The 11630-nt window shown below is 47.6% G+C and overlaps 1 protein-coding gene across 1 annotated transcript; it reads left to right on the forward strand.

Moving 5' to 3' along the window:
• Nucleotides 1-8420: 8420 nt before the first annotated feature.
• Nucleotides 8421-9755, forward strand: CPLX2 (complexin 2). Its single transcript, XM_007956038.2, has 3 exons — nt 8421-8451; nt 8568-8743; nt 9558-9755. Exons 1-3 carry the CDS (start codon nt 8421-8423, stop codon nt 9753-9755), a joined length of 405 nt encoding a protein of 134 aa, XP_007954229.1.
• Nucleotides 9756-11630: the final 1875 nt, after the last annotated feature.

Here is an 11630-nt window from a genome sequence, read left to right on the forward strand (position 1 = left end):
GACCGAAGGTGGAGGGGAGGAGAACCTAAACCATAGCGCCGGTTGGGGTGGGGACCAAGAGGACTATTTGTCCTCCTTCCCCGAGAAGCCAGGTTTGGCAACCCACTGTCTGGGGTCAGAAGGAACCCCGAGTCTTCAGACCGCTCCCTGCCGCTGGACTCTCTCTGCCCCCTCCCCCAGCAAAGTTTGAGACCTGGCTAGGTCTTGGGGTTGGAACTATGTGTTTTGGGGAAAAGGGAGCTCTCAGTAGCCAGCCAGGTGTTACCAGGCAGATCTACTGGGTGTATCGGACTCCGCGGGGACCCAGAGAGGGGCACCGGGTTCCAGTCCCCTTTTCTTGTCGGGGGACTGGAAGCTCCTGCCACTTCCGCTTTTACAACCAGAGTCAGTTCCCCATCTCCTCCCACCCATCCCTTTGCTCCTTCCCCTCCCCCAGTGCTTCGTCCTTCCCGGAGCCGGGAGGGGAGTGTTGGGAGGGGATAGAGGGACTTGTCTTGTCAGTGCCACCGCCATCGGGATAGGGTCCTCTGCAAAAAGCAAATGAGTGATGAATTGAGTTGCGGTGAATACAGCCCAGACTTGAGCCAGAAAAACAGCCATCAGAACAAACACGGCAGGTACCCGAGTCTACTAGTCAGATGGTGGGCCCCAGCCCTCAAGGCTGCCGAGACGGTGGAGGTGTCTCCGCTGCCTTCGAAATGGGACAGGCTGGGAGGGAGTCAGGGAGGGAAAGCTGAAGACGCACTTTCAATCCTGGGCGCGCTGGAGATGCGAAAATCTGGTGCTGCAGCGCTACCCGCCGCACCACCCCCCCACTCGCCCCCTTCGCTTTCTCCCCTCCCCCAGTCCAGCGTCCCTCCCCCCAGTCCTCACCACCACCATCCTTCCCGCGCAGGGATGGACTGAGGCTTCCTGCAGAACTGCTGAGGAGCTCCTCCTGGCGGCTAGGCCAAAATCCTCAACTGCATGCAACCTGCGGGACCTCAGCACTCCTACAGGCATATGGCAAAATATCTACACACAAACCTGCACACACGCTCTCACAGACTCACACAACGTCACAGTTCAGAGTTAGATGTGTAGAATCATATTTTGAACGTGTACGCTCTCGTACATTCACTGACACACAACACTAAAATTCAATCTGCAAATAAATCCTGAGGATCTATCATGTAACAAGAGGCAGTGGACTCTGGGGATAGATGAAATGAACAAGATGCAGGCCTTCCCTCAGAGGACTCAGAGGTGAAAGAGGAACGCACATAACTGGACAGACAGTGCACAGGCTGGAGGCAGGCAAGGCTGCCACAGAAAGTGCTGGGGGAACAAAAAAGAAAGAAAGAAAGTGCTGGTGCTTAGAGGGGTAAGACATCATCCAGCAAGGAGATGGTGGAATTTTCAGGGAAGGAGTGCTGTTTAAGAAGGATCTCAGAATACTAATGCTGATGCTGACGATGATAGCTAACATGTACCAAGCACCTAAGGAGCCCTGCTAGCACAACAGTTAAGTGCTCAATAACTAGCCAAAAGGCTGGCCATTCAAATTTACCCAGTTGCTGTGTGAGAGAAAGACCTGGTGATCTGCTCCCATAAAGATTATAGTCCAGAAAACCCTATGAGGCACCACTACTTTGTCACATGGGATTGCTATGAGTCAGAATCAACTTGATGGCAAACACTATATCAAGCACCTGCTATCTGCCAAACCTGGGCTGAGTGCTTGATTTGCATTACCTTATTCAGTTCTCACAAAAAAAGGCCTTGGACATGGGTGCTATTGTTTCCATTTTACAGATGAGAAAAGATTAAAGTCACTTACTCAAGATCACTTAGTAAGTGGTGGAGTCAGGATTTCAAGTGGCAAGGATAGGGTTAAGGTTACCAAGAATATGTGTTGAGGCTTAGCTGAAGAAGAGCCACTAAGAGCTGGGGGATGAATGGCAATGCAGGTGAGTGCTAGACTGGGCAGGACTGAAGGTCAGGACAAGGACTCTGGTCCATTGAAGGGTGTGTTTGTATGAGCAGATCTGTCCTTTATGACCATGTAGAGGATGGATGAGAACTGAGGGAGGGACAGAGTTAGAGGTTAGGTATGAATCCAGAACCTGAAGTCCCTGAACCAAGCATTAGCAGCAATAAGAGAGGAAGGTGTGGATGCTGGAAGTATTATGACACTACAATCTTCAGACCTCTCCTCCAAAACCCCTCTCCCAATTGTAACTCACCAGTCCCTTGTGCCCAGTGTCTGTCTCTCCAGTAGACTGAATATTGTGAGGATAGCTGCTGGGCCTCCCTTGTTCTCTGACACAGACCCAGCACCCAAACAGTGCTTGGCACAAAATAGGTGCTTAGAGTATATGTGCAGAGTAAGTGAGTGAATGAATGAAGAATTCACTGGTGCTTTAAGTTGAGACAATTGGTCTTCAAGGTATGCTGGAGGAAAAGATGCTTGTGCAGAAGGCAAGGATGAGACTGTTCTTTAGACAAATTGGATTGAGATGATCCATGTGACAACACCCAGGAGCGAGTTTGAATGTGCAGTTTTACAAATTTAGATCACCTCCCCTGGAATTTCAGATATTAGAATTGCCAGAAGTATAATGTAAAATAAGTAGGTAAAATTGTTAAAGAGATACATATTATTGAAAAAATGAATAAGGAATGAAACACTGTCAAATATGATGAGGAAGATTTGAAAAAAGGTCAAAATAAAACTAATAAAAAATGTTTTTATGTGCAGGCTTGGGAGAGAGAGAGAGGTGTAGCTTGAGAAGGGTGCCAAACTCGTAGGGGTAGACAGGACTGACTCCCAAGGAAGGCAGTGGAGGAGGGGAAAGTGGCGGGAGGGGAGCAGGGGAGAGATTGCTTGGGGAACAAGCATATTTCAAAGGAAAAGAATGGAGTCAGCAAGGGGGAGACAGAAAACCTGTGTGAGAAGTAGTGTGAAGACCACAATAGTGCTGTGTCGTAGAATTCAAAAGGAGATTCAAGAAGAGGCCAAAAAAAAAAAAAAAAGTGTGTGTGGTGCGGGGGGACAGGGTGTCATCAGCAGCATATGATGCTGCCAAGAGATGGAGGAGGTGGAAGAGGAGAGCTGTGAACATACCACAGGGTCTGGCATTTAGGAGGCCTCTGACAACTCTGCTGGGGCAGTTTCAGTGGCCAGGAAAGGGCAGCAGGCAGATTCCAGAGAGGTAGGGCTTGGCTGAGAGTCAAGCCATCTTCATCAAGAGGAGGAGATTAAGGGAAAGGCGGGATCCAGGGGAGGATGTGGAGAAGGGAAGTGCTAAAAGGGACCTGTGGAGAAGAGACTGAAGATGTGAGAAAGAGGAAGTGATGAATGGATCCACAAGGAAGTATAAGGAGAGATGGCAGATAGACTGGCTCTGGCAGAAAGGAGGGAAACCTCTCCCTCAGGAACTAGACAGGAGGTTGCAGGAACTCATATTAGCTGGAATTAATGATTTTGATAATGATAATAACCACTATTTACTGAGCACCCATCATGTATCCAACATATTCCATAGATTATTTCTAATCTTTCGAAGTAGTGTTATAACCCTCGCTTTATAAAGAAACCAGAGATTAAGAGATGTTAAGTCAATACTCACTATTATATAGCTAAAAAGTGGCAGATTTGGGACCCAGATCAGGTGTGCCTGACCCAGAGTCCATAATCTTTCCACTGGATAACCTGAAGTGGGAAGGAAGTCACCTACTGAGAGTGATGGGTTGGAGGAGGTTGGGCCTTGAGAACCAGGCATTGGTTAGAGGCGTCTGAATAGGTGAATGGACAGAATGCTTAGCAGCAGAGAAGGCCACACCACAATTGCGTAGCAGGACATTGGGGTGGACCCAAGAAGCTCAGCTACATAATCCCAGCAGCTAAGAATACAGCCACCTAGAATGAGAGGGATTGAGCATCAAGAAGACTCAGCCCTTGAGTGCTAGGGGGCTGTCATTGTTAGGTGCCATCGAGTCAATTCCGACTCATAGCAACCCTGTGTACAACAGAATGAAACACTGCCCGGTCCTGCACCATCTTCACAATCCTTGCTATGTTTCAGCCCATTGTTGCAGCCACTATATCAATCCATCTTGTTGAGGGTCTTCCTCTTTTTTGCTTATCATCTACTTTACCAAGCATGATGCCCTTCCCCAAGGACTAGTCCTTGCTGATAATGTGTCTGAAGTCTGTGAGACAATGCCTCACCATCCTCACTTCTAAGGAGCATTCTGGCCATACCTCTTCCAGGATGGATTTGTTCATTCTTCTGGCAGTCCATGGAATATTCAATATTCTTTGCCAGGACTATATTTTAAATGCATCAGTTCTTCTTCTATCTTCAGAGGGAGGAGGGTGAAATAAATATTTGCTGCATGAATGCATGAAAGCAGAGGAGTCTGAAGAAGATGGTTTGGTAATGGATGAAAGGCACCCATGGGATCCAGGGGGAGATGTCCAGGAGGAAGGTGAATGTATTTCTTATTTATTGCCTGTTTCCCTACACACACACACACACACACACACACACATACACACACACACACCCGAGAGTGGAGATCTGCATGAGGGTAGGATTTTGTTTGTCTTGTTCACTGTTAGCGCACCAGTGCCTAATACATTCCCTGGCACATACCAGGTGTTCCACTAATACCTGGTGAGTGAATGAGTTATTGAATGAATGAATATAGAGGTCCGGGGCCCAGAGGAGAGATCCAAGTGTTATCTGTACAGGTGGTCAGTAAAGTCCCTGGGATGGATGAGTTTCCACAGGGAAAAGTTAGAGAGAAAAAAGGAATAGTGTCAGGGACTGAGGTCAGGGTCCTGGTGAACAAGCCTATTTAAAAAAGAGGAGGTACAAGAGGAGCCAGCAAACAGAGAGAAAAAACAAGGAGAAAGATAGAGCAGCTGGAGTTAGGGTTAGAGGAAAGAACTGAGTCATGGAACCAAGAGAGGAGAAGCACTTAAGGATACAATGGGGTGGTCAGTGGTTCAACTGCTGCAGGACTCCTCAAGAAGAAGCCCTGGAATAAGTCTAAAAGATCATCTGGTCCAGGCAAGAGACCTACCAGAATCACTTAGCAAGTTAGAGATCGGGCTGGAAACTGACAGGTGTCCTGTCGACCAATTTGAAGCATCTTAAATTAGAGTCCTATGTCCTCCACCACCACCTGGAAATTCCTTGAGTTCCATGTAAACACAGAGTAGGAACCTAATGATTCCTGAAATAATTTCACGATTAAAATGTTCTTTTCCTGTTCTTAGAAATGCAGTCTTTTCACCATGTATTCAATGAAAATATCTAACTGATGGAGCTGAGCTCAGAATTCTAGGTCATGTCGGCTCCCCTTGCATTTCCTGGAAGTCTTGTTCTTTTTGGTTTGTCCCCATAAATATATATTCAGTGATAGCTAACCTTTTATGAGCACTTACTACACACCAGACACTTGATCAATATTCTCTTCTTCTTCACATATCAGTACAAAAATAATAATAATAATAATAATAAAATGAAAACAAACTCACTGCCATCGAGTCAGATGCAATTGAAAGTGACCCCTCCTTGGGTTTCCAAGGTGGTATCACTACGGAAGTAGATTGTCAAACCTTCCTTCCGAGGAGTGGCTGGAGTATTAAGGATATCAGTACTAGGGTAGCCTTAATGCTCCTCCATTTTGCAAGGAACACACAGGTACACCAGCCAGTAAGCATTGGTACCAGGATTTTGAACCAAGTGTGTTATTTTTTTCCCACTACCTATCAAGTGATCTAATCATGTAGACGTGCTAAATAAATTCTTAGTCAAAGACTTCTTAATCAAAGATTTCAGTCTGCTGATATGTTTTCTCATTTTGAAAGAAATGAGGAAAAATGTATCATCAATGAACAGCCATCAACCTTAAACTCAACCTGGTTGTTATATCTGGTCTAGCTTCCCTGCTATTTCTCAAGATTCATTGTTCTTGTTAAAACCAAGAACTGTCAAATTGACTCTGACTCATGGCTACCCCATGCATTACAAAGTAGAAATGCTCCACAAGGTTTTCTTGGCTGTAATCTTTATGGAAGTATATCATCAGGTCTTTCTTCCACAACACTGGATGGGTTTGAACCACCAACCTTTAGAGTTGTAGTCCAGTGCAAATGCTTTGCAATACCCATCAACCTTTTGTTCCTCCTAGCAGAACATAAAAACCCCAAGGCTTGTGGAATGAAAGCCACTCAGGAGTAGGCCTGACCTCAGCTGACCATCAACTTTGAATGGCTTTACTCATTAAAGAAACAGTGGGACCAAATGGTTGGAAAGGAGCTCTGGTGGCATATTGAATAAGGCATTTGGCTGCTAACAAGAAGGTCAGTGGTTCAAACCTACCAGCTGCCCTACAGAAGGAAGATGGGGTGATCTACTTCCATAAATATTTACAGCCTCAGAAAACTAATGTGGATCATTATGAGTCATAATCAATTTGATGGCAGTGAGTTCAGGTTTGTTTTTTTGTTTGTTTTGTTTTGTTTATAAGAGAGCACCAGGGTTCAAATTCTCTGGGGTATAAGGGGAGCATGGAAAAAAAGAAGGCCAAGGGTAGAGTTTCCAGACACTTCCCCACCATCATAACCATTGGAATAGTTCCACTTTTAGATATTTTGCATGCTATATTTGCATTAGAATTTTATTTGGAGAGATTCTTCTGAGGCAATAAAATAAAATAAAATAAAAACTATAATAAAAAGTCAGTGATTTACAGAGAGGGAAAGGAGAACTAACAATAGCCAAGCTTCTACAAGGTTCTGTGCTAAGTATTTTCAAATCTCTATGTCCCCAAAAAGGTTAGAATGCCTCAAACATCCCCCCATGTGTAATTCAAAATAAAAATCAATATTAAGACATAAAACTTCCATGTATGCTGCAATAAAAATAACATGTCTCCATTGGTCTAATTTTAAAAGTCTGGATATATTCACTGAAGTTGGATGTTCTTATTTTTTCACCCACCTCTGACTTGCTGGGGCCCTAATCACATGCTCTGTGGTTTTTGGATGGATTCAGTGGCCGTTACAGGCCCAGGCTGGAATTTTCTCCAGTCTTTGCAGCAGTGCTGGGAAGAGAAGCACTGCCATTTCTGTTTTATGGAGGAGGAAACTGGGGCTCCAGGAGATGAAGTATCTTCTGAAGGTTACATTGCAAGTAAAGAGTGAAGGTGGTATTAGAACCCATCTCTGCCTGGCTCCAAATTCCAGGCTTTTTCCAATACTCCTGCCTTGAATAAAATAAAACAATACGGTTAAGACAAAGAGTTTAAACTAGGCATCAGATGGTGTTCGGCAGCACATAGGTGCCTGGCACATAACGACAACAAAATGTTGTCAGCCAAGTTGCTTCTGACTCATGGTAACTTCATGTGTTACAGAGTAGAACTGCTCCACACAGTTTGCTTGACTGTAATCTTTATGGAGGAAGCACTAATCTTTCAGTTACTAGTGAAGCACAAATCTTTTGCCTCACCTAGCAATCCATGGCGCATAACCAAAAAAAAAAAAAAAAACCACTCACTGCCATCAAGTCAAGTCAATTCTGACTCATAGTGACCCTGGAGGGCAGAGTAGAATCACCCTATAGAGTTTCCAAGACTGTCAATCTTTATGGAAGCACACTGCCTCATCTTTTCTCCTTCAGAGTGGCCGGTGGGTTTGAATTGCCAATTTTTGGTTAGTAGCCAAGTGCTTAAACCATTACGCTACCAGAATGCCTCTGGCACACAACAAAAACCAAACTTAGCGCCATCATGTTGATTCCAACTCTTAGCCACCCCCTTTGGGTTCCCAAAGTTATAAATCTTTATGGAAGCAAGAAGCAGCTGCCACAAGCAACTGGTGGGTTTGAACTACCAACCTTCTGATTAATAGCCAAATGCCTTAACCACTATACCCCCAGAGCTCCTTGGCACACCAAAAAAACAAATCAAACTCACTCCTGTGAGTTGATTGCGACTCATAGCCACCCCTCTTTGGGTTTGCCAGGCAGTATCTCTTCAGAAGTAGATTGCCCAGTCTTCCTTCTGAGGACTGGATGGTGGGTTTGAACCACCAGCCTTCTGGTTAGCAGTCAAATGGCTTAGGCACTATGCCAGCAGAGCTCCCCCTTTGGCACACAAGTGCTCTATAAGTAGCCCTTTTCCTTTCCATTGGGTATTAGGGTATAGGGTCCTGGGCTCAGGCTGCTGGTCCCCTGGTCCTGAACCATGGTGAGTGAGGTCAGCGTCTGTCTAACCCTACCGTCCTGCTCGCCCAGAGGCCTCTCTCTTCTAATCTCCAATTCCTCTTCTGCAGGTTGGCACATCTCCCAGAGCCAGGCCTGCTGCGAGCACTGAATGCAAAATCAGCCGTGCCCTAGAGCACGCTAACTGGAACCAGCAACATGGACTTCGTCATGAAGCAGGCCCTAGGAGGTGAGGCCCTCACCCGCCAGTCCCTACCCACTGGCAGGGAATCTCAGGGCGTCAGGTCCTCTACTCCCTCCTACTGGACTGACCCTGCCCGCTTCTCTTCCACTCTACCCTTTTAGGGGCCACCAAGGACATGGGGAAGATGCTGGGGGGAGAGGAGGAGAAAGACCCGGATGCGCAAAAGAAGGAGGAGGAACGGCAGGAGGCGCTAAGGCAGCAGGAGGAGGAGCGCAAGGCCAAACACGCGCGCATGGAGGCGGAGCGCGAGAAAGTCCGACAGCAGATCCGAGACAAGGTCAGCAGGCACAGGGAAGCCGGCATGAGGGCTCAAACGCATCACCACCACCCCGGCCTCAAAACCCCAGCCTGGATTCCAGTTTTCACCTTAAACCTAGTTTCCTCTAAACCTCACTCTTCTCATCAGAAAAATGGGTGTCACAGGAACACCTCCCCTCGGAGGACTGTTGTTGTTTATTGCCATCCAGTCAATTTCGACTTATGGCTACCACATGTGTCACAGAATAGAACTGCTCCGTAGGGTTTTCTTGGCTGTAATCTTAATGGAAACAGATTGGCAGGCATTTTCGTCTGAAGTACCGCTGGGCGGGTACAACCAGCCAAAAACCCTTGGTGCCCAATAGATTTGGAATTCAAAGTTAGGAATTTCAGAAAACCACAAGAGCAGGAGGAACTCTTGTTGCTGTTACATATTGCTCCCAGCAGTGCAGAGGCTGCACCCTCTGGCCAAACAATTCAATGCATGTGTGGTCATACCACTGAAATAAGATATTCTCCCATCAGTTCAGGGCAGGTTTTTCCACTAAAATTTGTCTCCAAGCACATGGGGAAACTTTCGGTGTTCAGATCTCTGTGGATTTTGAAATAAAAGATAAGTTATCATGGGCGTGCATGAATTTCAGAGGAAACTCATGCACAGTGTCTCACTTATTGAGCACCTACCGAGGCCAAGGCACAATTACAGAAGAAAGGCATCCTTGTTCCCATTTTACAGATAAGGAACCTAAAGCTCAGGGAGTTTTCATAAGTCTGCATGTCCGAGTTCTCTGCTCTCCCTATTCATGTTGGGTCTCTCCCATTCCCCTCCCCAGTATGGACTGAAGAAGAAGGAGGAGAAAGAAGCTGAAGAGAAGGCAGCCCTGGAGCAGCCGTGTGAAGGGAGCCTGACCCGGCCCAAGAAGGCCATCCCAGCAGGCTGCGGGGATGAAGAGGAGGAGGAGGAAGAAAGCATCCTGGACACGGTGCTCAAATACCTGCCCGGGCCACTGCAGGACATGTTTAAGAAGTAACCGGCCCTTCTGTCCCCATCCCCACTCCATTTGTTAATTTTTCTTTTTGTTCTTTCTTTTCTTTTTTATTCACTTCATTCTCGATTCTGAAGGGGAAAACCTCAGTTGGCCTCTGCCCCCCTTCCCTGGCCAGGGGCTCCTTCCCCTCAGCATTCCCTTGCACCCTCTTCATTCCAGTATATCCAGCCCCACCCAACTCCTAAGTAACTTGAGAAAGGCAAGACAGCTTTTTCCCCAGCAGGGGTCGCTGAACCAAGGCCTGAAAGCACTGTGGGCCCCTCAGGAGGCCCAGGGTGTATGCTGATGTGGTAATCCCCCCATACATTCCTTCATGCTCCCCACTGCCAGGAGGACCATTGTCCCCAGCCAGCCAAAGTATGACACATTCCAGACCTGCCCAGCATGCTGACCTATGATGGCCTCTGACCCCCAGTGGGCCTCCAGGTCAGGGCAGGGGCGTTGAGTGGCTTGGCCCTGAGGAAGGGAGTTGGGATAAGCCTGACTCATGAGGGCACAGCCTGGGAGGCCCTGCTGGAATTCTGGCTGGGCCAGAATCTGGGCAGGAGGCTGGGGCTCTCCTTTCCTCCCCATAGTGGCACCCAGCCCAGGAGCACCCTCCCAGCCCCACGCAGAGAGCCAAGCCAGTCCCTCCAAATGGATCCTCTTTGGACTTTAGCTCATCTGTGGAGGGGCCCCAGGGTACAGCATCACCTTTTTCCACCCAATCCCACCTAGGTCCTGAGGTCCCACTGCCAGGCTGGGCCCAGTGTGTCCAGCCAAGGGACTACTCAGGACCCCCAGAAAACACTTGGAGCCATTGGGCAGTGATGGCCTGTGCCATGGGGACCCCCATAGGTGTGGCCAGGCTGCCCCCATTCTTATCCACCCCCTTTCCCCACTCTGTCCTGTCCATGTGCTTCCAGGGCCATGGGCCCCAGGAGGACGCTTCCCAGCTAAAGCTCCAAGCCCTTGGGGAGAAGCCAGTTCCCATTGACAGAAGTCATCTGTCCATCTGTGTCATTGGCCAAGAACAAACTCTCCTCTGGGATGTCTGGGATCTAGTTGACATCCCCCCCACACTTGAAAATTGTCAAGGCCTTCTGTTCAGTCAGTAGTGTGAGAACTGGGGGGATGTGGAGCGAACATAGGGGGAAAGTGTGTGTCTGTGCGTGCCTGAGTTTGCATCAGTAATTGTGTGTAGTCAAAGACTGTGTGTATGTGCCTATGTATCAGAGTATGTGTGTGTTGAGATTGTGTGTGTTAGTGATCATCTATATGTTGGAGATCATGTGTGTGTGTGTGTGTGTGCAGGTTGGAGGTGGTGTTATAAGAGATGAAAGTGTGTTGTGTGTATGCTAGCCATCTCATGATTCATGTCTGTCTGAGATTGTGTTAGCTTGTATATGTGTGCATTTCAGGAGTGTTGGGTGTATGTGTGTTAGAGAAAGATGTCAGATATGTTCAGGCTATTGTGTGATGGGTGTGTTCTGAAAAGGCAGTCATGTGCAGGGACATGTATCTGGGAGCAGGAACATGAGTGAGAGGCCCTCTCCCAGCCCTGAGACCATCACTCTCAGATGGCCACATCCAAGAGGAGAACTTGTCCTTGGCCTTGAGTCCTCCCACCCTTGGGAGGTTCCTGCCTGAGGTCCTCAGAAGTCCAATGGAATGGGCCTAGGCAGTGCCCAAGGAAGCCATGCTGGGCCCCGCCAGGGCTTATCCCAAGAGTGGGGGCCAGGGAGGGGCGACTTGCCTGACCCCACAGCCCCTGACCCATTGGCCCCAGATTGCATCCTGCAGGTTTTCCATTTTAGTGGATTTACGCTTTTATTTCAGAGAGAGACATGTGTCTTCTCTGTCCGTTTCCAATAGTTA

This window comes from Orycteropus afer, unplaced genomic scaffold (assembly GCF_000298275.1).
Source record: "Orycteropus afer afer isolate SDZICR_OR568_19922 unplaced genomic scaffold, OryAfe1.0 scaffold00573, whole genome shotgun sequence".
In the NCBI taxonomy this organism is placed as follows: domain Eukaryota; kingdom Metazoa; phylum Chordata; class Mammalia; order Tubulidentata; family Orycteropodidae; genus Orycteropus; species Orycteropus afer.